General features: G+C 43.0%; 3 protein-coding genes across 4 annotated transcripts; 1 reads left to right on the top strand and 2 right to left on the bottom strand.

Moving 5' to 3' along the window:
- Nucleotides 1–102: 102 nt before the first annotated feature.
- Nucleotides 103–7,581, bottom strand: LOC311017593 (calcium-responsive transactivator-like). The gene is given in 11 exon segments (XM_084016037.1): nucleotides 103–2,006; nucleotides 2,364–2,485; nucleotides 2,563–2,697; nucleotides 2,818–2,910; nucleotides 4,831–4,958; nucleotides 4,960–4,990; nucleotides 5,546–5,818; nucleotides 6,006–6,135; nucleotides 6,526–6,610; nucleotides 6,701–6,777; nucleotides 7,407–7,581. Coding segments are annotated over 11 exon segments (1,170 nt in total). The 5' UTR covers nucleotides 7,476–7,581; the 3' UTR covers nucleotides 103–1,979.
- Nucleotides 2,595–25,280, top strand: LOC311017585 (transcription initiation factor TFIID subunit 4-like). The gene is made up of 18 exons (XM_084016028.1): nucleotides 2,595–2,703; nucleotides 11,775–11,816; nucleotides 12,139–12,474; nucleotides 12,639–13,376; nucleotides 15,103–15,257; nucleotides 15,951–16,070; nucleotides 17,397–17,531; nucleotides 17,692–17,814; nucleotides 17,922–18,011; nucleotides 18,417–18,653; nucleotides 18,762–18,882; nucleotides 19,211–19,319; nucleotides 21,192–21,361; nucleotides 21,456–21,586; nucleotides 21,673–21,798; nucleotides 21,999–22,055; nucleotides 22,785–22,904; nucleotides 23,006–25,280. Exons 3-18 carry the CDS (start codon nucleotides 12,240–12,242, stop codon nucleotides 23,171–23,173), a joined length of 2,835 nt encoding a protein of 944 aa, XP_083872154.1. The 5' UTR covers nucleotides 2,595–2,703; nucleotides 11,775–11,816; nucleotides 12,139–12,239; the 3' UTR covers nucleotides 23,174–25,280.
- Nucleotides 9,199–11,768, bottom strand: lsm14b (LSM family member 14B). Of its 2 annotated transcripts, none has more exons than XM_084016038.1 (8): nucleotides 11,217–11,768; nucleotides 10,960–11,123; nucleotides 10,750–10,879; nucleotides 10,486–10,671; nucleotides 10,241–10,324; nucleotides 9,993–10,148; nucleotides 9,676–9,832; nucleotides 9,199–9,584 (listed from the first exon to the last, which is right to left on the bottom strand). In XM_084016038.1, the coding sequence occupies exons 1-8, from the start codon at nucleotides 11,335–11,337 to the stop codon at nucleotides 9,425–9,427; spliced, it is 1,158 nt and encodes a 385-aa protein (XP_083872164.1). In that variant the 5' UTR covers nucleotides 11,338–11,768; the 3' UTR covers nucleotides 9,199–9,424. The 2 variants fall into 2 exon arrangements, with proteins under 2 accessions (XP_083872164.1, XP_083872165.1); XM_084016039.1 differs by having other exon boundaries at nucleotides 9,676–9,811.
- Nucleotides 25,281–25,692: the final 412 nt, after the last annotated feature.

Raw genomic sequence — 25,692 nt, 5'->3', positions numbered from 1 at the left:
TTTAAAGTAGTATCTCAAAATAATAAGACAATTTTTCAAAAATAATGACTTAGTATCTCAAAATAATGAGAAACATTCTCAAAATATCGACTTAGTATTTCCAAATAATGACTAAGTATCTCAAATTAATGAGAAACGTTTTCAAAATAATGATTAACCTTCTCAAAATATTGACATAGTATTTCAAAATAATGACTTACATACAATACTAAAAAAACAAAAACAGTTTGCACATTGTTCACACTACACACTAGGTGTGATAAAACCACAACATGCAGACGTACACAAGGTGAATATCAGTTTATTTTTCATAACAAAAAATAACAAGACAGCAGAAAAGATCAGGCAACGCAGTCTCACAATAAATTAGTAGATAACATTCATATTTGGATTGTGCACACCAACTCACTCTCGCTCTCTCTCTCTCTTGCATACATGCAAACACACACACACACACACACACACACACAGTGTCCCACCATCATCAGTGAACACACTACAAAGAACTAGAAAAGATGGTTCACCATTAAATGAAACACTGATACAAATCCGATGTAGGATTAAAGCCTGTGATTGTCTCTGTTGAGTGGTACATCGTCATTTGGCTGTTTGACAGCCAGGTATCTCCCAGTATTGATTAACCCTGCAACTATTGTGTCATTTGACCCCTCTGAGTCATACAGAATATACTGCAAAGCCTCACAAATAATCCTTGTTACGGCTCAAACTGTAAGAAACGACCGTCATCTGACTTCTTTTAAACAAATACATCCAAAAATCACCTTAATATATGCCCATTTTTTTTGTAATCACATGTATACATAGAAAAGAACCCTCCATACCCTCATTGACCGCTTTTTTTAATTAATTTTTTTATTCATCTAATAGAAAAGATGATACGTTTTCACTGAAAAGTCGTAAGCTTTATGGCTGCGATGAAAGACACAAAATCTGTTCTTATGTCACACAAATAAAAATAATCTTTTAAAATATGACATGTCAGTTGAAACCTGCAACGTAACATTTAATTAACGTTCAAGAGATATAGAAGACCACACAAAACAAATCGACGAGTAATGATTTTAAAGTCACCATAAGAACATAATCTCGACACGACCGACTGAGTCTATTGCACTTGTTGAAGTTCTGTTCCTGTGTTACTTTGGCTTTTTTTTTTTTAGAGGATCATTCGTTTAAAAAACAAAAAACAGCCTGAATTCCACCACGATACAAAATATCAGACGTGATACACCGTCGCTGCAAAATAAAGTGCAGTGTCAGCAGAAGTAGCGTTGACCCTGGAAATAGTCCGACCGCGATGTGCGATTTTCATCGTGGACAGCGATGCACGCTCGTAAAGTTCACTTCTGGATCGGTCGGCTGAACGTCGTGTCTATTTCCTCCAGAAAAATTCAAACAAACACATGTTGGACCACACAGCAACACACCACAGGTTGGACTAACACGGACACCATCGAGTCGGGTTTAAGCTCCGACGATTTCACCTTCGTAAAGATTAATTCACCTTGTCGTGAGATTTAACGTTTAACAAGCAAAAGAGCTGAACGTCTATTAAGATGCAGATCAAGGAACATTTCTTTCGAGGTTACTTTGCTTCTCTTTTTTTTATCACAAACGACTTGGCCTGCTCCCAAAAAAAAAAAAAAAGAATAAAGAAAGCTTGTAAAATAAAATAAACATTAAAAGCAGAGGCGAGTGAAAGGCAAAGACAAAAAAAAAGGGGGGAAAGAGAGGGATTCAGGCAATTTGCTGCGGCTCATTGAATGACTTTACTGCTCCTTTTTTTCTCTCTATTTAATCCATATGATCCATATGAAAGCATCAAATGTGATTTTATATATATATATATATATATATATATATATAATGATTAATGAGAGGATAATGAATCTGATGCAGCCAGATCTTCTCATCCACAGCTTGAACCGATTCTTCAGGGGAAAACAACGTGGATCCTTCTATTGCTGATAATTTCCATACTGACCCTGCAATGAGAAACGGTTTCGGAGATTAGATCACACTCCATATAATGTGTTGTTCACGATACAAAAGTATCCACATTATTCCTTCATGCGTCCACTTTATCTGTTTTATACTTAATCTTGTCAGAGTTGGATTAAAAATACAGGAATCGAGCAAAAACATCAGAGAATCAGAGATTTGCAACATTAAAACATTAAGCATTTTATTTAAAAAAGAAGATTAAAGTCTTACTGTGTTCTAATATAATATTTTTTAAAAAAATGGCTGGTGAATTCCATCCAAACTAGTCATTTATTTGAAGATTATATGAATATTTTCCTCCACATTAAATGTGTATTTGGGGAGATCTGATATAATACCTGTTCGTAGGTGTAGGGCCTCTGCGTGGGCCCTCCGGGGCCTCCCTGGGAGGAGCGGTAGGAGCCGTACTGTTGGCCCTGACCCTGCTGATACTGAGAATACTGGGACGATCCACCCTGGCCTGTAGCAGAGGGGTCACATTTGAGTCATTCATGTGTTTAATGTGTGTGAACTCTAGGTTGCATGTGCGTTTCTGACCGTATCCCTGTGGTTGTCCACTGTAGCCTTGCTGAGAGGAGTACTGCTGCTGGCTGTAGGACTGCTGCTGCTGCTGCTGCTGCTGGCCCGATCCCTGCTGATACTGGGCCTGCTGCTGACTGTACTGGGAGTTCCCTGCAGGTATAACACACACACACACACACACACAGGTATGTCAGCTATTAATCATATGAGACACTATAGTCTGACACGTTGAGACAAATTGAGGTTGTGAGGGTGCAAAGTGAGTGTCACCTCCTTCGTAGTAGTGCTGTGAAGATTCATCGAAGGATCTGTCGTAGCCCTGCTCGCCGTACGAAGACTGCTGATAGGAGTACTCCCCGTGACCTGCGGAGAACGCCGTTCAACACCTGCACGGACTCTATGGAAGTATTTCTGTGCCATCTGAGTTTGAATATGAATTTCTAAGATTGAAATGTTTCAATATCAGACTTTGAATTTTAAAAGCCATCAAATTTCTGATTGCCTCTGAATTTGAAAAAAAAAAAATTCAACATCTCAAAAAATTCAGTGTAAAAAAAAATCAACATCTCAAAAAATTTAGTCTAAAAAAATTCGACATTTCAAAAAGTTCAGTGTGAAAAAATTCAACGTCAAAAAATTCAGTGTAAATTCATATTCAAACTCAGATGGCACAGAAATACTTCCATAAAACTCCACTTTGGATCCAAAGCGTTCAAAAAAAAACTTCAAGCACAGACGACATTTCCGATGCTTCCTGCTCAAAGCAAAACACAAAGAAACACCCGGAGGAAGCTTTGCACGCCTCAACACGCTGCTATGGCACTCTGGGAATCTGAGTCAAGACTTCTTCTTCTCCTCTCCCCCAACAAAGAGGGGAAAAGAGGACGATGATGGAGCTTCAGCGCTGCAGTAAATCTGTCTCAGGCCTGTGTGATGGTGCTAAAAGGCTAAAAGGCTAAAAGGCGTTGACCTTTAATGTGGCTTTATGTGTTCCAGAGCTGAAGTGAAAGATTATCATCATGGTTATATTGCCGGTTTATGGGCTCGCTGGAGCTCTGAGTGTGTGTCGGACCGATTGGCTGCTTGAGGACTGAAACGGGACGTTTTGGGCAATTGAGGCAGCATGAAGGCGTCATTGACTCATAGGGCTATTATAGTTATGAATGGAGTGAAATTGATGATCATTTTCTTGTAGAAACTCACTGGTGATGATTTTCTATGGGTTGATGATACCATGAAGGAAGCTAGTGCAAATGTTTGACTAATCTTGTAAATTCTTTCAACTCATTTTGAAAATTCATTTGTTATTTGTATTCTATTTGTTTGTTTCTTTTTTGTCTATAATGTGACGATGTGTTGAAACTTTACGTGCTGTTATTCTTGGCCAGGTCACTCTTGCAAAAGAGATCTTGGATCTCAATGGGACAAACCTGGTTAAATAAAGGTTATAATAATAATAATTACGGGCTGAAAACCGAAAAATTACAATTAACATTTCCAGGAAAAGATCCCAGAGAAGAAGAATCTGATCTCTGCTTGGTGCCGGTGTGCAGAAACTCCAGATTCCACTACTTCCCTTTCAATTTCATGTAACAAACCAAAAAACAAAAACCAGAACACAAAAACAAAACCTCCGAGCAGACGCATCCAAGAGACGGGGGAACGATCTAATCGCTCTTTCTTTAGCAACTAACATTACAGACATTACGACAACAAAATCTTATAGCAGTGTATCTGATAACTCCCGAGGAGCCACAGGGTGACATGGTTGCCCCTAGCAACAGCTCCCCACGACCAATCGTTGTGAGCAGCTTGTGAGCGGGAAAAGCTTAATCATGGACATCACAAATCTGGAAACGGCGGTCACCAACCCGGTCATGTGAGGATAGCAGTGTGTGCCTGCCGGGGGGTGAACGAGGACACACACACACACACACACACACACACACACACACGCACACTGTGGCTTGTTGCCCTGGAAACAGTATCCCATCCTTTTAAGACGCAGCTCCTCGTCTATCTGCACCCTCCAGAAAGACATAACGGGACACGGCGGAGCTATTATTAGGCACGTGCTGACACAGCACACGTTAAGTGACTTAACAGAGACAGGAAGTGACACGCGTGATGCATCTCTTAAAGTTGCAGGAGGGCAACTGGGGGATCTTCAACAACGCCACAACTAACACCATCGGCTCTGCAACAAACTTTGCATTTCCAACAATCTGGAAACCAAACCAAAACTGGGTCCCAGGAGGGGTTGGGGGGGTCTCACCACCTTACCTTGCTGCGAGGAGGAGCGGTAGGATCCCAGGGGCCTCTGTGACATCATACTGTTCCCTTGACTGCCCTGAGCCATCATGCCCATGGCCTGCTGTCCCTGATAGTGCTGGCCCCCGGCCTGGGCTGAGGGGCGTGGCAGGCTGTTGGTGCATCATGGAGACTGGGGAGACGGTGTGATTATGGGGGGGAGGGGGGGAGATCTCATACATTAATATACACACTCTAGGCACATACCAGCATTAGCATACAGCATAGCATTGTAATTAAACCGACAAATAGGGGAGAAGCCAAAAAGGGATCCATAGCAGTAAAAAAAAAGATGCTGCTCTGAGGTTTAAATGCAAAAACAAAGTCAGTGCATTAAAAAAAAAACATCCAGGGAGAGGAGGGCTGCATCTCAGGGGTCGGGGGGTCGGAGATGAGGAGGAGGAGACGGGTTAAAGCCTGGAGGAGCGGGAGGAGGAGGAGGCAGGACACCTCCTTTGATGAACTGAATGTGTTCGGTTATTTTGATGGTTACGCTGCCGGACTCGGAGGCAATTTATAGACGGATGAGGGCAGATTCAGAGTCAGCAAAAAACCTTCTAAGCGAGATCAAGGCTGCGATCGTCATGACAACAAAGGCACAAAACTTGATAATCGAGTCCCGGGTGTTCACATCATAAGTCCCATAAAAATAGACCAAATCCCCTGATGATTTCTGTACCTGGCTCACCTTGGTTGGACTGCATGTTGAGGTTGCTGTGGGAGGAGGAAGAGGAGGAGGAGGAGGAGGAGGAGGAGGAGGAGGAGCCATAACCAGGCCCAGTGCCCTGGATCATGGCACCCTGGGAGGAGGAGGAGGAGGAGGAGGAGGAGGAGGAGGGCGCTGCGTGGCCGTACCCGGCGGCCGAGCTGCCGTAACCGCTGGCCGGCAAGCTGAGGGCGGAGGAGGGAACGGCCGGCTGCTGCTGCTGCATGGGGGCGTGGCCGGGGGCGTGGCTGGGGCCTGGACACACACGCCATGTTAATCATGTGCCCCCCACATTCAGTTCATCTTTACAGGAAGCTCGCATGGTTGTACAGGGAAGGATGAGTGTTAATAACGTGAGTGGAAATGAAACAGGAAGGAGCTGCAGACAAACATGCAGCAGACGTCGAGCGCCGGAGACGAGAGGGTGTGTTTAAAATCTCACCGTTGCTCATTTGGCTCTGCATCATCGCTGTGGGGTGCAACCCCGTTGCCATGTTGTCGTTGAGGTTGCCAGGCGTGTGTTGCCCCCCGCCCTGGCCCATCCCTCCAGCACCCATGTTGGGAGTGGGAGGCTAGAGAGGAAAGGAAGTGTTTTTAGCTGTTTTGAAACTGTTAATATGTTTTATACTGTGTACATATTCTGCTATTATTGTATTTTGTATTTGCATCTGCTACTGATGCTTTTGTTATGTATCCCCCCGTTTGCTGCTGTAATCCTGTACATTTCCCCACTCTGGGACTAATAAAGGACTATCTTATCATATCTTTATCTTTATCGTGACTCTTATATTGTCTCCGAAATTGCAATATTATTTGTTTGTTCTCTGTTCCGTATTAAATTAGCCTCGTCTACCCAAAGACTCTCAAATTGGATTTATTCTGAATATTTTGTATTTATTTATTTTTAAAAGGGGGGGAGAGGTGAGGGAAGGTATGAATGTGATGAAGATAGGAGAACTCACTGCAGGTAACAGCGACTGCATGTTCTGATTGGAATCTGCTATCGTGGCCAAGTAAACGAGGTTTCTGTGCAGGATCTGCTGATACCTGTCCACAAGGGGGGAAATGAAACGTAGATGACTTTAATTTACAAGCTGTCAGTCAGGAATCGTTCAAAACAAATAAAACAGCACTTACTGTGTGCATTCAGCTGTCTTGCCTTTGCTTTGGTAATCCATGATACACTGTATTAAATGATGATTTTCATCCAGCATCTTGTTTTGGGGGGGTGGGAAGAAAGCAAACTTCAGTCATAAATTATAACACTAAAATATGCTCTATTAATACAGCTTTTCTGGGTCACATGCAGCCTGGATATAGCAGCTTGTATTTTCCCTCCATCCTTCACCACGTCTGTCTCAGCGGATGCTTATGTAGGCTATACGTTCTGCAACAAAGCGGCTATCCCATAATAACCTGTCTGGACGCATGTCTGGCTATATATATATATATATATATATATATATATATATATATATATATAGGGGGGTGAGACAATAAATAAATATATATATATGGGTTATATATATTTATTTATAATCACCGTCGCGGCTTTGTTTGGTTCGCTGTAACGTCATAATACCAGTTGCCGTTTCTGGTGACATCGGGCTACTTTCTAACACACACACACACACACACACACACACACACACACACACACACGCACACGCACACGCACACGCACACGCACACACACACACGCACACACACACACACACACGCACACACACACGCACACACATCCCCATCGTCCAAGACCCGGAATATTTTTTCACCGCGACGCATCTCGAGATTTTCTATTATTATTATTATTATTATTCTGATGAATGTATTTGTCTGTTACCTTTTGGATGGCCTGCTGTGTCACCTCCCCTTTACTCCGGGGGCGCGCCGATGAAAACGCCACCGACATGTTGTCATATGGGAAACAAAAAAGCGCTTCTTTTATTCTAATGTGTATTATCCTGAGCGCACCCCTCTATTCGGTCACGTCGTTTGTCGGGTACCAGGAAGTAGTGCGGGGTGAGGGGGGTGTTGAGAGTAAAGAAATACATCTTACCACGATGAATGAAAAAATAGAAAATATAAGACTTCTCTGAATGCACTTAAATATGACATTTTGCTGAACTGTATTGATGTAGTGCTTGCAGATAGTGACACAGACAATAAACGGTCATGTGACAGGAGGAGGACCCCCCCTCCCTCCTGGTTTTGGTATAGTCCGGACAGTGAGTAGCCTACCACTTTCCTCTCAGCAGACCGAGTAGCCTTTGATTCCTGAAAGCCAATCAGTCCACCCGGGAGGCTGCACGCTGCTGATGGCTGCCAACGCTGCTGTTGTTGTTTTTATTACCACCTTCCGAAATATGCGAAGCCCCACGTCATGATCACATGTTCATATGTGTTATAATATCTGATATTTCTCACTATCAAGAGCCCCATCCGAGATTTGTGTTGCTTTATGATTTTGCTCAGTTTTTCCTCCACTTTAAATTTTTTTTTTTTTTAAATGACACACTGGTGACCCAAATCATAAAAGGCCTTATCGGTAAATAATGAGAAGAGTGACAGTAAACCAGCCATGTAGAAGAGACGTGCGTTTCATAAATCACAACTTTGTTTCATGCATGTGTTGTTGAAAACATATTAGTGATCAAATACATGTATTTAGACAGAATGTAGGCCAACCTTCCATAGTGGACGTATAGGCTGCCATTCCTGTTTGGAAGTATACATACGCGTCACACTCAAACTTCAACTCAACTGTGATAAATGCTGCCTTAAATATTATTAATTTGATGTCGAGTCTTTGGACAGTGATGGTATTTTCAGAGCCGGGAGGCATACGCTGCACACGGTGAGGTTGTTTCCTTTTTCAGCTTTGATCATAAAACATTACACAAAAATCTAATTTGACAATTTAAAATTGTATCTGTAATCTGATTACATCTTTATTTTCTTGTACCTTATTTCATAGACCGAGTCTTCCCAGGAGCGGTGGTGCCCCCCCCCCCCCCCATGTAAACACTGTCAGCGCTGCCAATGCCTTTGCCATAGCACAGTTAGCTGCTTGCCACCGGCTCAGCAGTCACCACAGTGAGAGCAGTTAAGAAGCAATGGAAGCGCTCCCGATCTCGTATTGTTGCACCTTTAAAAAAGGTTATTTATCTTAAGGAGACTTTTCTAAACCCATAAATAACAATTAATTTGGAATACAATGGAAATACTGAAGTAAAGCTCAAGTACCACAAATTTGTAGGAAGTAACTGTACTTAGTTACGAGGCGTAACTCTTGCTTGTTGCATCCTCAGAGAGCGTAAGACAAGTGCACCAGCAATTAGCATTTTTATTTGACATTTGTTGCTTCAATAAGAGAACAAAGCAATGCATAAGATTAAGCTTTTAAATACAAGTACGTTTAGTTCATGTTTATATTCATATTTTTTTTTTTTTTTTTAAACATTTGTATTAATTTACTCCCAAGAGGCAAAAGCCAGATACATGAAACCAATACACGTTTGGAAGTGAAAGACTTCCAAGTCACAGAAAACAAAAACAGCCATTTCATTGATTTGAAAGCTTATAAAAAAAAAAGAAATAAAAAAAGAACCTCTTTAGGTGATCATTCTGGAGGGTCAGGACCATTTGCCATCCATATTGAAAAATGGGGCCAAATGAAAATGCATAAATAATACAATTCTGGCAACATAACTGCCTCAGGGAGGAAAAAAAAAACGAAAAAAAAAAGATCCTTATTAATTTGGCACAACAGAGCTGCTTTTGCTGATCATCATTAATGGGCAACATTTCCATTTGTTACACATAAAATAGGAAGCCATCGTAGGAGGATGTGTATTTTTTTTACTGCTGTTCAATCCTGGTTCGATACGAGGACAGTGTCTGAGCGGCGCCCCGTCCTCTCCGTCCAACATAGCCTCCTCTGAAGCCTTGGCCCCTCAGGAACCGGCCGGGGACCCCAAAAGTCTCCAGATTACGCTTCCGCTCCTCGGCCCATGTTAGCCTGAAACCATTGGTTGACACAAGCCTGTAGCTCCAAAGAAATACAGTTTGAATTTTGAGGCAAAAAAATAAAATAAAAATAGGTGGTTTACCTGAACTTATTATCAGACGAGATGTTGTCAAAGAAAGACTTTGCTTTGTCGTAGTAGCATTTTGGGCCGAAGTGATCGTCCTCGGTGGTCGTATGGAATTCCTCCTTTTCCTTCTCGTCGACCTCAGGAGTTCCTTCTGCAGACAGAATCATGCAAACTGGAAGGATACGCTATGAAAGACAAACTTTAAACAACAAAATGGACTATTCCAGGTCTCAAGTTTAATTTGCAAAATGCCAAATCTTTGCAAACTTGTATCAAATCACGTCACTGCCATCAAAGCTCATGAAAATGCATCGATTGCCGATGAACAAAACCTTTCATCCGGTCCTGCACCTCCCTCTCCAGCTCCTCCTTCATGAACTGTGCATTTGAGGAAGCAAAATCAAAGTCTGTGTCGAACTTGAGGACGGCGGCTGGAACGTGAGCCACCATCAGCTGGCCTCTGCTGCGATTCCTGCGCCTCCGAGCTCCTAAGTTTCAAAGAAAAATGAATGCATTTGCACGTTTAATGGAACTTTTGTTTGCATCCAGAAAATACAGATTCTTTTTTCCCCCGTATTACCTTGTCTTCTGGGCGGTGGCCTGTTTTCAGAGTTCTGCTGCCGAGTCTCCTGCTGAGCATTGGGTGCACCTGGGCCCGGCTTCACTTTGAATTTAAAACATTTACATGCACTTTTAAGATTCCTTGCTTTCCCCGAACCCCCTCCAAAGTTGTAAAACATTTCAAGACTTTACAAGACATTCACTTTAAGTTAAATTGGTGAACAAAGCATTTTATTAAAATCCCTGCGATTCTTCCATGCTTACTGGTGGCTCCAGGTCCCCTTCTGATCTGGGAAGTCTCCACTCTGGGCCTCCTCCTCTCCCACTGCTGCTCCCGCTCCGGGGGTGCAGTGAAGCCTCCCCTCTGCCTGGATGGATCCACGTGGAGGGTTTGAACGGCCTTTTCCACCATGGGGCCCCGCCTGATATGCAAGCCTGGAAGTACAGGCCCTGCAGCACGAAAACCACATGCTTTAGTCGGCAAACAACAACCTAGTTTAAAGTATTAGTTTGTGTTCGCCGACTCACCGAGGCCAAAGGCCGCAGCGTACTGTTGGTTGAGTAGAGAGCTGGCAGCGAGCTGGTTGTAGGCGGGCATCCTTAGGGGGCTGAACGGTCCAAGAGTGGAGTAGACACCTGCAGAGGCTGCACTGGATGACTGAGCAAAAAAAAAAAAAAGACAATTAAAACAATTTACCACACTTGGTGTACGGTTTTCAGCTGTTCCTGCAGCTACACCTGAATTATGGCAGGATCTGCCGGGAGGCCGTGGTGAGATCTCGGAGGCTCACACAGCGTGATGTCCTTAATGTCACTTCCCCGGAAAGTGATGTACTCGTAGACGTCATCTTTGGGCGGCGCCGGTCTGTCGGTGGGTCGACGCTCCGTTCCAAAACACTTGACTTCATTGAAAGAGGACAATGTGTGAGGAAGCCTTGCTGCATTCTTGAAGTCTACCACCAAATGTTTTTTTTTGGGGAGGGCACACCACTCACCTTTTGCCAGCACCACCGTGGAGTTCACTTTATCAATCGTGTACAAAATCCCCTCGTAACGATTCTGGGCTTTTGAAATCAAACCGATTTTGCAGCCAATGTATGGTTTTGTTGAACTCATGGCCGGAGATGAAAGTCAGGAGGATGATAGCTTTTTTTTTTTTTTTTTTTTTTTTCAACAAAAACTCATGTGGGCAGCCTTCCAGGCCATGCGGCAACCGGAAACAATTTATAGGCGTCACACGGGGGAGACCACGCCCACTGATTGAGGCTTTTTTAACGCACCTGGCTACTAACATAAATTAACTTTAATTTATTTATTAATTAATCAACCTCGTGATGTGATATTCAGCATTACTGACACGTATGATTAATTGCATCATTTATTTTGACTGTGTGTGCTGTTTTGTTCTGAAAATATTTTTTAATAATGTTTCTAAAAATTTAAATGTTATATTAAGTTGACACAGACAATGCACTTCTTGCTCGAGCAGATGTATTATTGTTATGCATAAAACAAATATGTGAATATAAGTAATTGATCTGCTCTCTCCATAGTTTGACGTCCAACCACCGAGGACAGCTGCTCCGGTTCTCCAGGTAAGAAAAAAAAAGAAAAAAAATAGCAACTACGCAGCCATTTTGAGTGTGAAATGCTTTGTGTGTAAATCATTAAAAAAAAAAATCGTGTTGTACGATACAGAAACTCTCCCAGAGAGTCTCTTCGACGCGATATAGTCCCATCAGAGAGGCTGTTTCCCCCCGCGGAGCCGTCAGGCACAGAGGGGGTACTTCACACTGCAGTCTCGCGACCATTCGTTCCGAGCTTAATTTTTTATTTTTTATATATATATATATATATTTTTTTTTTTTATTATTCTTTTTATTTGTGTGTTTTTTTTTTTTTTGTCTCGAGTTTTAGATTTTCCTCGAGGAGCCAATCACAGCGCCCCGTCGTAGGGCCGCGTCACCCGAGCGCTGAGTACCAATCGGCGCAAGCGCAGCTGGAGCAACAAAAAAAAGATGGCGGCGAGCTCCGATTTGCTGGATGATGTTTTCTTCAACACAGAGGTGGACGAAAAAGTAGTTAGTGATCTCGTCGGATCCCTGGAGTCGGAACTAACGCGAGCCGAACACGTCAACGCAACCACCGGGACCCAGTCCGCTACAAACCGCTTCCGGGACTCAGCTGTAGGTAGTAAATCCAATGGTCAAGGCAGCGAAATGGGACTTTCACAACAAGAGCTTGCTAAAGCAGGTAAGATAGCTGCCCACTCCGGTTAGCTAACGCTAGCTATTTTTGTTTTTTTTAGTTTTTTTTCAAGCTGACTTGGATTCACTTGTGTGCCTCCCGAAACTAATGCGAAGCGGAGAGTTCGACATCCCCCTCCCCCTTGTTTTCATGTGTTTCCGCTGCCGCAGGGACGGGAGTGCAGGGAGGTGGTGTCATTAACAGTGCGGGGTCCCGCCTTTCAAGCAGCATGGATGGAGCAGTCGGGGGGACCACCTCGAGCATGACAGCCGCACAGAGTGGGTCCAAGCCGGCGGCGGCGGCGGCTAGCGGAGGAGTCGCCGCCGCCGCTGCCGCGGTGTCGGACGCGGCGTCTGCCACCGGGAAACAACCCGGGACGACTAGTGTTCAAACTTTGAATGGAAGTACCGTGGTGATGAACTGTCACATCGCGGGAGGCGGCGGCGGCAACGCGTCACAGCCCGCCGTGACGCTCATCAACAACGGACCCGTTTCCGCGAGCAAAGGGAGCGCAACAGTTTTGTCCGCGGCATCGAGCGCTATCATCCGAACTTCGCCGATGAGTTCGCCGAACGCCGCGAGTTCGCCCCAGCCCAGTGTGAAAACGGTCACGCTCGTGAGGCCACCTATGCAAACTCCCGCAACGGTTCTAACGTCGCCGGGCTCCACGAGAACAACGATGCAGACCGGCGCGCACGTCGTGGCTTCGGCCGTTGCCACGGCGACGACGAACGTGAGGAGCCCGCTGAGGACTACTACTTCGGCGCAGTCGACGACGACGATGATGATCGCCGCCGCTCCCCCTCCCGGTGGAATACGAGCCATCGCTCCACAGGTGTTGGCCCCTCGACTCACGCAGCCTCCGCAACAAAACGCCCCGAACATACAGAACATCCAGCTGCCGCCAGGTAACGTGGCTTGTTCACAGTTTCAACAGCATCTGTACGTTTTTTTTATTTATTAAATTTTTGCATAATATTGTGCTCACAAGAAACTTTCTTGTGGTGTTTCTTAGCTGCTCTTATGTGAATGGGCAACATTTGTGTTTTAGGTCGATGAGCAAGAGGTTAAAGGTGGACAAGCTTCTATCTGCAGATCAAATAAAGAGTGCTTTCAGCCTGCCTATCAGTATAGAAGATCACAGTAGCAGTCTATTGTTTCTTATTACATTATCTTGTCAGGCAAATATAGCAAACTGTTGCCACAGAAATAGCTATTCATTTTCTATCTTTTAGTATTCCCTGTGTGTGTGTGTGTGTGTGTGTGTGTGTGTGTGTGTGTGGTTGTGTGTGTGTGTGTGTGTGTGTGTGTGTGTGTGGTTGTGTGTGGTTGTGTGTGTGTGCGTGTGTGCGTGTGGTTGTGTGTGTGTGCGTGTGTGTGTGTGTGTGTGTGGTTGTGTGTGTGTGTGGTTGTGTGTGTGTGTGTGTGTGTGTGTGTGTGTGTGTGGTTGTGTGTGTGTGTGTGTGTGTGCGTGTGTGCGTGTGTGTGTGTGTGTGTGTGTGTGTGTGTGTGTGTGTGTGGGTGTGTGTGTGTGTGTGTGTGGGTGTGTGTGTGTGTGTGTGTGTGTGGTTGTGTGTGTGGTTGTGTGTGTGTGTGTGTGGTTGTGTCTGTGTGTGTGTGTGTGTGGGTGTGTGTGTGTGTGGTTGTGTGTGTGTGTGTGTGTGTGTGTGTGTGTGTGTGGTTGTGTGTGTGTGTGTGTGTGTGTGGTTGTGTGTGTGTGTGGTTGTGTGTGTGTGTGTGTGTGTGTGGTTGTGTGTGTGTGTGTGTGTGTGGTTGTGTGTGTGTGTGGTTGTGGTTGTGTGTGTGTGTGTGTGTGTGTGTGTGTGTGTGTGTGTGGTTGTGTGTGTGTGTGTGTGTGTGTGTGTGTGGTTGTGTGTGTGTGTGTGGTTGTGTGTGTGGTTGTGTGTGTGTGTGTGTGTGTGTGTGTGGTTGTGTGTGTGGTTGTGTGTGTGTGTGTGTGTGTGTGTGTGTGTGTGTGTGTGTGTGTGTGTGTGTGTGTGTGTGTGTGGTTGTGTGTGTTTCAAAGAGTTTGCAAAGCCTAATCTCAAATATTGGGCCATGGTTGTGCACTGGGAGTTTTGGATATTTTTTTTACCCCTCAGCAATAAATTAATGATTTTTTTCTTTGGCATGAGGAAGTATGAATTGTTAAGATATAAGTAATATCAATGCATGGAATTTGGCTCTGCTTTCAAGGCCCTGTATTTCAATGAGCAATCACAGCCAGAGAATTAATGGTCAAACTTAAATAAATACAGCCACAACAAAACTTTGTATGTGAGCAACATTATTGTATTCACATCATTCAAAAATCAGGTGTCATCCTCAAAGAACTTTGTTGTTTTACTGTGTGAGGGATGCTCATAGCATCCAAGTACACATTTTGTTGCAGCTTGAAATGTTTTTGATTCACGCCTGTGTTTTGTGGCTAATGTTTGTCTGACCGATCACTTATTTGCAAGAAATCTCTGAACATAGACCTCCCAGCCGAGGCAATTTCCAAGCATCAGTAGCCTGCAAATGAGTAATTCATACCCCCTCGTGTCAGAAACTCCATGCATAAATACAGCGTATTAGCGAGACCGATGGGAACAGACAAAGCCCTGACCTTTTGACGTCATTTCCCGGTTGCAGGCATGGTCTTGGTTCGCAGTGAGAGCGGGCAGCTGCTGGTGATTCACCAGCAGACCCTGGCTCAGATGCAGGCTCAGTCGCAGTCCCAAAGCGCCATGACACCACGACCCGCGGCCCCCACCAGCACTCCACCTGTCCAGATCACTTCTCTACAGGTACCAGGACTTCTGAACAGTGGAACACAGGACATGTGACTCATTCATGCTGGATCAGTATGTCCATGAATAATGAGCTTATTTAACAGATCAGGTAGATGTGACTTGATGACCTTTAAATGCTGTTTCCTAACATCGCTGTTGTTGCTGCAAACTTCCTTCTTAGAACTGGAAAATTATCATTGTTATGTTGCTGTTTTTTGTTCCTTCCAAAGGGAGTTTAAGGCAACATTTAAATTGTGAAATTATGTAACTTGAAGGTATAATACGTAGTCACATTAACAGGTTGCTGTTTGGCTCAATAAACAAGCGAGCAAGAGAGAGATGGAGGGAGAGAGAGATGGTCAGGCGAGCTAGAGAGTGAATGAAGAGAGGGACCTTAATGAGTACAAAGTCAAGAATCTGAAGTATAAAGCGTTACTTTCTGATTCACAGCGGTTGCGTTCTAAAGTACAAAATGACACGTCGACACCTCCTCAAAGACCTGCTGGAAGGAGGCGTCCAACTGTTCTCCGCTGACTCCCAGAAGAGTCCCGAAACAGCGAAACAACATTAAAATAGATTAAATACAGGCAGAGGGCATCACCACACACTTCTAGTGGGATTGTTTTTCTAATCAGGCTATGCATTGCTTTTTAAAGGCATCATTGAATCAGCGTCACACCTCCTTTCATATCCTCTGCTGTTCTTCAGGCTCCAGGCGCGCCCCTGCTGGCTCGCCCGGTCACCCCCACCGCCATCATTAAACAAGCGTCCACGGTCCAGACCGCCGTCACGGCCACCACCACATTGCAGAGGCCTCCTGTACTGCAGGTAACTTCGCCACACATCCCCTTGTGGCCATTTAATTTCCTTTAAAGTTGTCAAAAACCATTAAATAGAACTTGTTTCCTGCAGCCACTGAACGGTCCGTAACTATTGTCACACTAAAGTTGAAGCAAACTATGTGCTGTCTATAAAACATTACACTTTTAAGAGCAATAAATGTTATTATTTCTCCTACCAATCGCTGTGACAGGTTGATAACACTTCTACCCACCACTCATCATTGTTACCTGCGGCTGCACAGCTAGCTATGCGCCTCCTGTGACTCACAGACCAATGACAGCGATTGGCATCTCCATCATAATTGCCCTTCTTTATCCTGCCCACATCACTCCAGACACTAAGTGCCGTCTTTGTGATCACATCAAAACCCAACAATTCAAGCTATCCCCTGTTTCTGAGTCAGTTTTTTTCACAAGGACCTTTTTCTTTTTCTTTTTTCCTTCCCTGCATTTACCAACTTCACACAGACAACTCAATTTGCTTCACTTGTCACGGTCTGTTAAAAGACATTTGCTTTGGTTAGGTTTGGCAGGAATAGATTCTCTAGGACACACAATGTGTTCGAAGGAGCTTTTTGTTAGTTGTTTATTTCATATCTCAGTAACAATATATGACACGGCATCATTTTCTGGTCATTTCATAATGAAATAGTCTGTTTGAAATAACCACTGGGAGTGAAATACTTGACAAATGAAAAGTACTGAGTGGTGCAGAATAATCCGTTTTTTCTGGGAAATTTGAGCTTGCATGCCGCTGTTATTATCAATTTAGAGGCTGTAATTGTGTTTCACAATGTCTCACTATATGACTTAATCACGTGCGATTCTATTGACAGATGAATAACCCACCAAACCTAATGTTAAATTTGAATTCTTCATGTTTCCACTGCTTGTTTTCCATCTTTGTCCTGTCAAGAATGAGGATGAGATGGTTAATAGAAGTTAGGACTGATTATATCCTCTAAAATGCTTGATTCAAAAGAGCCAGAACCTGTTTAGTCGGTTGAATTATAGTCTTGTTTTGCCTTATGTTGGCTTTTACCTTGATCCCTGTGTCTTCTTAGGTTGGCACTCGTTGGTTTGTGTGCTTTAAAAACATTGCTGGTTGTGTTCATCTATCTTGTGATTTATTTGTTGTTCATTTTCTGTTTTGCAAATTATATCTAGTAACGACTCTTTCCTGGAAAAAAAAAATGAGTTGTGCTCTTTTTTTTGTTTCCTCCGGGAACCAGACATGTCCAAACTCTTATTCTGACCTTGTCACTTTCCCCGAGTCTCAATCTCACGACTGCGTATCCACTGACTCATGCAGAACACCATCATGCTGGGAGGAACGGCCAACACGCCGGGACAGCCGCTGGGAACGCCGGCCGCCGTGCAGCCGGGTTCTGCTTCCACAGCAGTTACACAGAGGGTTCCCTCCCTCGCTCCAACAGCTATCTCAGCTGTAAGAGAGAAGTACTAACCTTGAATGATTTACTTATTTGTCCTGGTAATCTTTTCAAAATCAAAATGTGTTCTGCTTCACATTTCAACCGTGTGTCCAATGTGAATATTTAATAATATTAATAATATAATAATGCCGTTTTGCGTGCGTGTGCTTGCAGGAGACACTGGAGAACGTAAAGAAGTGTAGAAACTTTCTGTCCACGTTGATCAAGCTGGCGTCCAGCGGGAAACAGTCTTCTGAGACGACAGCCAACGTCAAGGAGCTGGTCAAGAGCTTGCTGGTACATATCTTTATTGTCTTTTTCTGTCATTCCCTCAATCTGTTTTCTCCACAAATTTGATCCATTATTTGATTCTGATCCATTCTCTTGTGTTTATTCTTCAACAGGAAGCGAAGCTCGAACCAGAAGATTTCACCAGCAGGTTGTACCGGGAGCTCAGCTCCTCGCCGCAGCCGTACCTCGTGCCTTTCCTGAAGGTGAGATCGGTGACACGCCGGCACATGTAACGGTTAATGCTGCCTGGACCCCTTTTCTAATACATACTGTAGCTGACCCTGTGGTTACTCTTCAATTCATTTAGGTATACTGTCATCCTTTTGTAGGCGTTGCAGACTCCTAGCTGTCTAAACCTACTTTTCTTTAAAGTCAGAGGTACAATACACGGACATCTTTGTGTTGTGTTCACTTCTCGCCGAGACGCGACGGCATTGCACGGCTTCTTACATAGACAATGAATGGGAAGCGTGGAAATAACGCTACCTGAGAGCTCTGCAACTCTTAAAAAGGAATCATAAAATTTAATTGTATTATGATTAATTGATTTAATTGTATTATGATGTGGAAAGGACCCATCATCACTATTATGTTCACTCTGCCTGCAGAGAAGTCTCCCAGCACTGCGTCAGATGACCCCTGACTCCGAGGCCTTCATCCAGCAGAGCCTGCTGCCTCTCCCCAGCTCTCAGCCCACTACAGCAGCAGCAGCAACCCCCACGGCCCTCACTGCCGTGGTGCTGAGACCCCCCGTCTCCACGGCCGCCACTACGGCCACCAGCAACGCCGCCACCAAAACCACGGTCATCAGCCTCACCCAGACTCCTCACAGCAAACCCGGACTCGTAAGTTACTACAGTCACCGGCATGGACATAGAAGTTTTTTTGACTTCTATTACTTTCCTGTGCAGTTTATTCTGTGTTTCTCATTCTTTGTGGCCGGATGTGCACAGATAGTGCCCCAGCAACAGGGCACGATGGCGAGGCCACAGGTGACGCTGGCTCAGTCTCCCTTGGTAACGCTCAGAGGGCAATCTCATAGTCGCATCATTGTGGGCCAGCCGTTACAGACAGGTGTGTGTTCAACGGTCACATGCGCTTCTTTTACTGTTCCTAGTTCCCTCTGAGCCTGTCTGGACTTCATCTCTCACCCATTTATCTGTACAGTGTGGAAGTGCTGCCACCTTGTGGATACTATCTGTAATCGCAGGAAAACTCGTACAGAGATGCCAGAGATGCCACATTTGCCACACTTAAATAAAAATAAAAAAATAGAATGATGACAGAATTCTAGCCAAAGTGCAGGTTTTTATTTTATTTATGTTAACTGTCACTACAATTCCTTCCCCTCCGTCAGCAGCAGTATTAATCTGGATCTGTTTATTTCTATTAATTCCATCAGTGAAGCAGACGTTGTCTCCGGGAGGTAAAGGAGCACAGCTCGTCAGTCAGTCCTCTCTCACTGCTGCTCAGAAGAACAAGCTGAAGGAAGCGGGAGGAGGGACCTTCAGGTTTGTCACACGTCTACGGAAATACATCAGTGTCTTTTAAATGCCTGTCTCCAAATAGTCAGCTTTCCAGCATTTTATATTTATATGTATATGTGTATCAACAAGGCTGTTTGGCTCCAGAGAACTACAACTCACTGGATATTTTTCCCTTTTTTGGGCCGTTCTCTGTAAACACTTGAGATGGTTGTGCGTGAAAATCTGCACTTCAACATATTGTCTACATGCCTAAATGCATTGAGTTGCTGCCATGTGATTGGCTGATTAGATTAGATTTGCATTAACGAGCGACGAGTATATAAATATATATATATATATATATATACTGTATGCATCAATATAGCAGCAAATAACAATGTTTGCTATGTAAAGATATAGTGGAGTAATATCTACCTGAGCAGAGAATGAACTTGCCCTCCCTCTGTGTGTGTTGTTATAAGAGTGTCTCCGTCCTGAGCCACCATGTTGAGAGCTTAGAGAGGCAATCAGAATGCTCCCAATCTGGAATTATGTGGTTTTTAAGACAGCAAATACCACTTTGAAATATTTATAAGCATATTGACTCCTGGTTTCTGTTCTTATTTTACCACCCTGGTGTTGTATAATAATAAATAGTTAAGATAATGACTACATAAATTAGCAAATGTGTCTGTGTTAACCTAATTACCCCATAAGCAGAAACTTTTATGGGTGATATATCATGGTAGATACAACTTTTTCTTTCACAGTCGACAAAAAACTGGGGCAACATGGCCCGAGGCAGACCGAGGGGCAATTTGGCTTTCAGACAGCAGTCAATGATAATAAATACAGATATAGATAGGATTTATTACAGGGCTTTATTGTATCACATTAGACCGTACAAGTGTAACTAATAGACTGTTTCATGCTGTGAATTTGTGAGCATTAAATACCGATTTGATTTAAGGGTCCATAAATCTCTCTAATGTCTCCAATCAATTAATCAGTGAATTAATTGACTTTATATGTACCTTTCAAACAAATCAAATTCACTTCCAAGTGCTTTACACGTAACAGGCAACACTTAGAATGTTAAAAACAAAACAAAAAAAGTTGATAAAATAAGTTAAACGAATAATACTGATTCTATAATAGAAAATATATAAGAAATATAATAAATAAGATATATAATTATAAATAATAAAACCACAAAATGAAAAAAATATATATATTTATAAACTGCTGAAACAAAGCAGTGTTACCTCACTGTGTCTTTGGTTTATCTTAATGTTTTCTGATTAAATGAGAGGTTTTAATTCAGTAACACTAGCCCTAAGCTACAAAACAACCAAAGCGGCAAAAAGATAATAATTAAAAGTATTTTTTAAGTAATTTTATAAGTGTTGATGCCCTAGAGATTCATTAAATGTATCTATTTTCCCTGGTGTAATGCAATGACTTACTTATTACTGATTCATAAAATTTCAATAAATGACTCATTAAAGTTGGTGCATCCTTTGATGCTTCATTTAAATTGTATGGATGTGTGTATGTACGATTGCTTTTCCTGTAGCAGGCTATTTGTATGTATTTCACACATCTGTCAAAACTCAATAAAAATATTTGTGAGGAAAAATAAATCCCTGGTTGAGCTCCTCAGGGATGGGAATTCATTGCTGTCTGCTAAACTACCACCAGGGGGCACCAAAGGTAGCACTCATCAATGCTACACATCATTGCCTGGAGGCGTACATGTGTGTTATGCTTAATATGAATGATGTGTTTTTTAAGTACAGTTATTTGAGGAGACACTGTGATGAGGCCGTGTGAGGAATTATCTTAGATTACATGTTTTTAGCTCCTTGTTTGTTTAATTACGTGACTTAATTTAGTTGCGGACTCGTTTTCATCCAGGGATGACGATGACATCAACGACGTGGCCTCCATGGCGGGAGTCAACTTGTCGGAGGAGAGTGCCCGTATCTTAGCAACCAACTCTGAGCTCGTTGGCACGGTGACCCGCTCCTGTAAGGACGAGCCCTTCCTCTCCACGGCTTTGCTCACCCGGAGAGCTCTGGAGATCGGTGAGACGCGCAAACCTCAACCACGTTCTCGCTATTTGTGTTTTAAAGGTCGTCAACCTGTCCAAATCTTTTATCCTCCTCCTTGTTGTGACAGGCAAGAGGTTCGGCGTCGGCGAGCTGGGCACGGACGTCATCGACTACATCTCCCACGCCGCCCAGCAGCGGCTGCGAAACCTGCTGGAAAGGGTGTCGCAAGTGGCGCAGCAGAAAAACATCTCCTTCAAGGTGATTATTGATCCCGGTGGTGAGAGAGCAGCTGCCATTCATTGCGTCTCACCTGTCTCCCCCCCCCCCCTCCATTCACGCTGCAGGAGGACGAGCGGTGCGAGCAGGTCGACGACGTGCGGAGCCAGCTCAAGTTCTTTGATCAGCTGGATCAGATGGAGAAGCAGAGAAAGGAAGAGCAGGAGAGAGAGATCCTACTGAAGGCCGCCAAGGTAAACACACACACACACACACACACACACACACGCTGTTGTAATTCACAAAGACAAGGCGAGTGAGGACCCTGACTCAGTGGCATTACTGCTAACAGTCAGATCTGCTAACAGCGAGCAAGCGGATGAATAAAACAGCCGAATGAATAAATTGAACATATCCATGTTGAAATATTTAAATGCCCTTTGCCCTACTGCAGTCCCGGTCACGGCAGGAGGACCCCGAGCAGCTCCGACTCAAACAGAAGGCCAAAGAGGCAAGTACAAATGTGCTAAGTGACTGTGATTTGCTGTCTTTGTGAAGCATTATAATGTATCTTTATAAATATATATATATATATATATATACACACACACAAAAGGCTTAATGGTCATCACATCTAACTAACTCATTATTAGCAACCTTGAATCCTGCCATCAGACATCCATTCCTTCTAGTAAAACACATTAAAGTTTAAGTCCAGAATGCTACTTTGTCATGATGATGATGATGACTAAGAACTGCAAAGAGTCCAGCCAGAGTTCTGCTGAAGGCCGTAATTGTTCCAAATTAAACGGACTTCATCATCAAAACAAACACCTTGCTGTTTGAAAAAACAGGACGTTTTTTTTAGGAATTCTACATAAAAAGATATTGCTTAATATTATGATAATAATACATTTTATTTATGGGCGCCTTTCAGGACACCTTACATGTAAAAAAACAGAAAAGTATAAACAGACCAAACATAAATATAAACCATGTAGTATATTTTCAGAATACCAAAGACAGTTCAGGCACATTTGAAAAAATAAAAATAAGGATATATTATGAGATTATAATCATGATGGAAGGCGTGATTAATCCTCTCAGCGCTGTAATGATCAGGTAATCAGGACCCAGGTAAGACGTCTGCCATATGGTCCTCTGATGGCGAGGCATTAGAGCATTTCACATCTACGCATCATTTGTGAGACTAATCGTCGTGTTATTGCTCGTATTCCAGATGCAGCAGCAGGAGCTGGCTCAGATCAGACAGAGAGAAGCCAACCTAACGGCGCTGGCAGCCATCGGCCCGAGGAAGAAGAGGAAAATGGACTCTCCCGTACGAGGCGCCGGTGCAGAGGTGACCATTTGGCTTTAGTTGTGCTTATTTTGAATTATTTTCAAAATCGACAAAGAAAATGGTCAATAAAGAAAAGTAAATGTGTTTGCTTGTGCTCCCAGGGCTCGGGGTCCGGCCCCTCTCAGCCCGGAGGCTCCGGAGGATCCGGCTCCAGACAGTTTATGCGACAGCGTATCACCAGAGTGAACCTCAGGGACCTGCTCTTCTGCCTGGAGAATGAAAGAGGGACCAGTCGCTCACACCTGCTCTATAAAGGCTTCCTCAAATAAAGAAACGACTCTCTCTGGTGGCATTGAGGCAGCCCGAGTCTGTCTGTCCGTGGGAGGAGAATTATCCGGAACACTGAAGAGACGTCTTTTCCTTTTAAAAGCCTCTTCAAGCTGCGAGGTCTTGTGTTTTTCAGAGGAGCACATATTTGAGCTCGGCCCTGAATTCGGCGAGCCTCGGAGCTCGGTGTGCTTCTCTAGAGACCGGTTGAACCCGACTATACTCCGGTCCTGCACTACTCCAACACACCACCGGGGGGGGAATGTCTTCAAGTGAACTGAGCACTTCAGACCCGAAGACCTCGTCGGTGTTGTGAAGTGTTTCCACCACAAAAACCATGTGACCGTGACCATGTTCACATCGACGCTCTGTTTATTTAAGTTCTTAACAGAGATTTTTAATTTATCACACATTTATACGATATTTTAGTACCCTTTTAATGCCTGTGGATTGTTTTACAGACTAATCTTGACCGGCCTTTGTCATCTCCTCAGTTGCCTTCTTAACAAAATTAAGCCATATGGACTAGAATGTGTTGATCAGCTTTCAGTAACTTCATCGATCTCGGCGGTTGTTGCACTTTTGATTTTTTTTTTTCCCGTTATCAGCTCTCCTTCATTTGTCTTCGCTGGATTGGAAACAGAAATGTCTGCACGTCATAAGGAATTCAAAAATATATATGGTTTTTCTCCCAGACGCGGCGGTTTAAAGCGAAATTCTAGCTTTTTATTCAGATTCCAGCACATTAACTACAAAGCCTCCACTTTACATTTCCAATCGATCACTTCTGAAGCCGTACTCGATTCATTCCCACATCTCGCCTACATCAGCAGTTTTCCATTCATTCCTTCAGCTACGATATCAGATTAAATTTAAAGAGCGTCTCCTCCTATCGTCGAGGAGTGATCGCCGTTCGCCGTCGCACACGTTGATTTCAAAAGTCTGCAGCTTTTCTGCCGTCGGTTGATTTAAAGCGTCCCAAGAAAAGATTTGAATTCTGAAAATAATAACGTGGATTTGGCTCTGTGTGTGTTTTAATAATAATTATACAGAGAAGCCATTTCCCTGCCTTTTCGAGCTGCAGACTTCTCAAACAAGAGTGTGCAATGTTTAAGTAAGCTTTGATTAACATTTGTTTGGGCAGGATGTTCAACGTGACGGATTTCAAGCACATTTTTAATCTCTGCTCTGTTGTGCCATAAAAGAAGATAACGTGACGGGACAGCCGAGTGGGTAGGAGTTAGTGTGGTGTATCTGAGGTTGTTAGTATTGTGAAGCATCCAGGCAGCTGGTTATGGAAGTATTTCTGTGCCATCTGAGTTTGAATATGAATTTCTAAGATTTCATTTTTCATTATCAAAATCAGACTTTGAATTTTAAAACCCATCAAATTTCTAGCACTGAAATTGTTTTGCCTCTGAATTTGAAAAAAAATCAGTGTAAAAAAAATCAAAACCTCAAAAATGTCAGTGTAAAAAAAAAATTCAACATCTCAAAAAAATTCTGTCTAAAAATTTAAATCTTAGAAATTCATATTCAAACTCAGATGGCACAGAAATACTTCCATAGCTGATCACCGGCCATAATGTGAATTTTAAATGATTGCGTGTTTAGACTGAATCCCAGTGTTGTTGATTTACAGTCATTTAAGTGACTCACACACTTTCCAATAAGTCGTGTGTCCACGTTTTTATATTTATAGCATAAACAACACGGAACGAGGGCTGCACTTTGACAGATCACTTTTCTAAAAACAGGTCGGATCAGATGGACATACCCACTTTATAACGTTTTATATTTGTAGCGCACATACAAATTTTGGTCTTTATACCGTTGTCATTTTATGAAAGAATGTTTATCGGCAAAATTTGTATTACTGTGTATATATTTAAGTTTGCTACAAATCACTTTAAATCGGGCAAATGTGTCTTATTTTCCGTACGGTAGAGATGACAAATGAGATAAGTGTATGATACTTTATTGCCAATATCTTGTACATTTTGCACATTTTGTTTATATGTAAAAAAAAATCTGATTTTTAAGAGACAAAAAAGTTTTTAATTGCTATTTTATAATGGATCTAAAAAGAATGGTCTCTATTAAAACAAACAAACAGAAAATACAACTATCTTGATTGTCTGTTTTTGTGGGAGGTCCTTAAAGCCTTAAATACAACAGTAATTTTTTTTTACCTTATATTTCTGAAAACAAACTATCGAAGAATTTAAAGAGCCTAAATAAAAAATATTACATTTATTATGTAAAAAGAGAGAATACAGTCGATTCATAATGAATCTGGAGTCTATGAACAAACTGTTGTATCTACAGTTATAATAGGAAATTAGAAAAAAAAACTCACTGCAAACGTAACCATATTTATTGATTTGAATATTTATACAATAACGACAGTGCTTGAAAAAAGTGATTTGACTACTAAGGGGGCTGCACGGTGGTGTAGTGGGTAGCACTCTCGCCTCACAGCAAGAGGGTCCTGGGTTCGATTCCCGGGTCGGCCCGGGTT

The sequence above is a fragment of the Eutrigla gurnardus genome (genome assembly GCF_963514095.1).
Source record: "Eutrigla gurnardus genome assembly, chromosome: 8".
NCBI lineage: Eukaryota > Metazoa > Chordata > Actinopteri > Perciformes > Triglidae > Eutrigla > Eutrigla gurnardus.
The sequence above is the reverse complement of the archived record's forward strand: the minus strand, read 5'-3'. Positions and strand labels throughout refer to the sequence as shown.

What these genes read in the sequence shown, in the direction of transcription:
- lsm14b (XM_084016038.1), bottom strand. Translation starts at nt 11,337, where the DNA reads ATGAGTTCAACAAAACCATACATTGGCTGCAAAATCGGTTTGATTTCA. An exon ending in GGTGCAGGACCGGATGAAAG is followed by an intron (nt 9,833 to 9,992) that starts GTTTTGTTCATC and finishes GTATCCTTCCAG; the next exon opens with TTTGCATGATTCTGTCTGCA. An exon ending in TCGTCTGATAATAAGTTCAG is followed by an intron (nt 9,585 to 9,675) that starts GTAAACCACCTA and finishes CAATGGTTTCAG; the next exon opens with GCTAACATGGGCCGAGGAGC.
- LOC311017585 (XM_084016028.1), top strand. Translation starts at nt 12,240, where the DNA reads ATGGCGGCGAGCTCCGATTTGCTGGATGATGTTTTCTTCAACACAGAG. An exon ending in GCGGGAGGAGGGACCTTCAG is followed by an intron (nt 19,320 to 21,191) that starts GTTTGTCACACG and finishes GTTTTCATCCAG; the next exon opens with GGATGACGATGACATCAACG. An exon ending in TACGAGGCGCCGGTGCAGAG is followed by an intron (nt 22,905 to 23,005) that starts GTGACCATTTGG and finishes TTGTGCTCCCAG; the next exon opens with GGCTCGGGGTCCGGCCCCTC.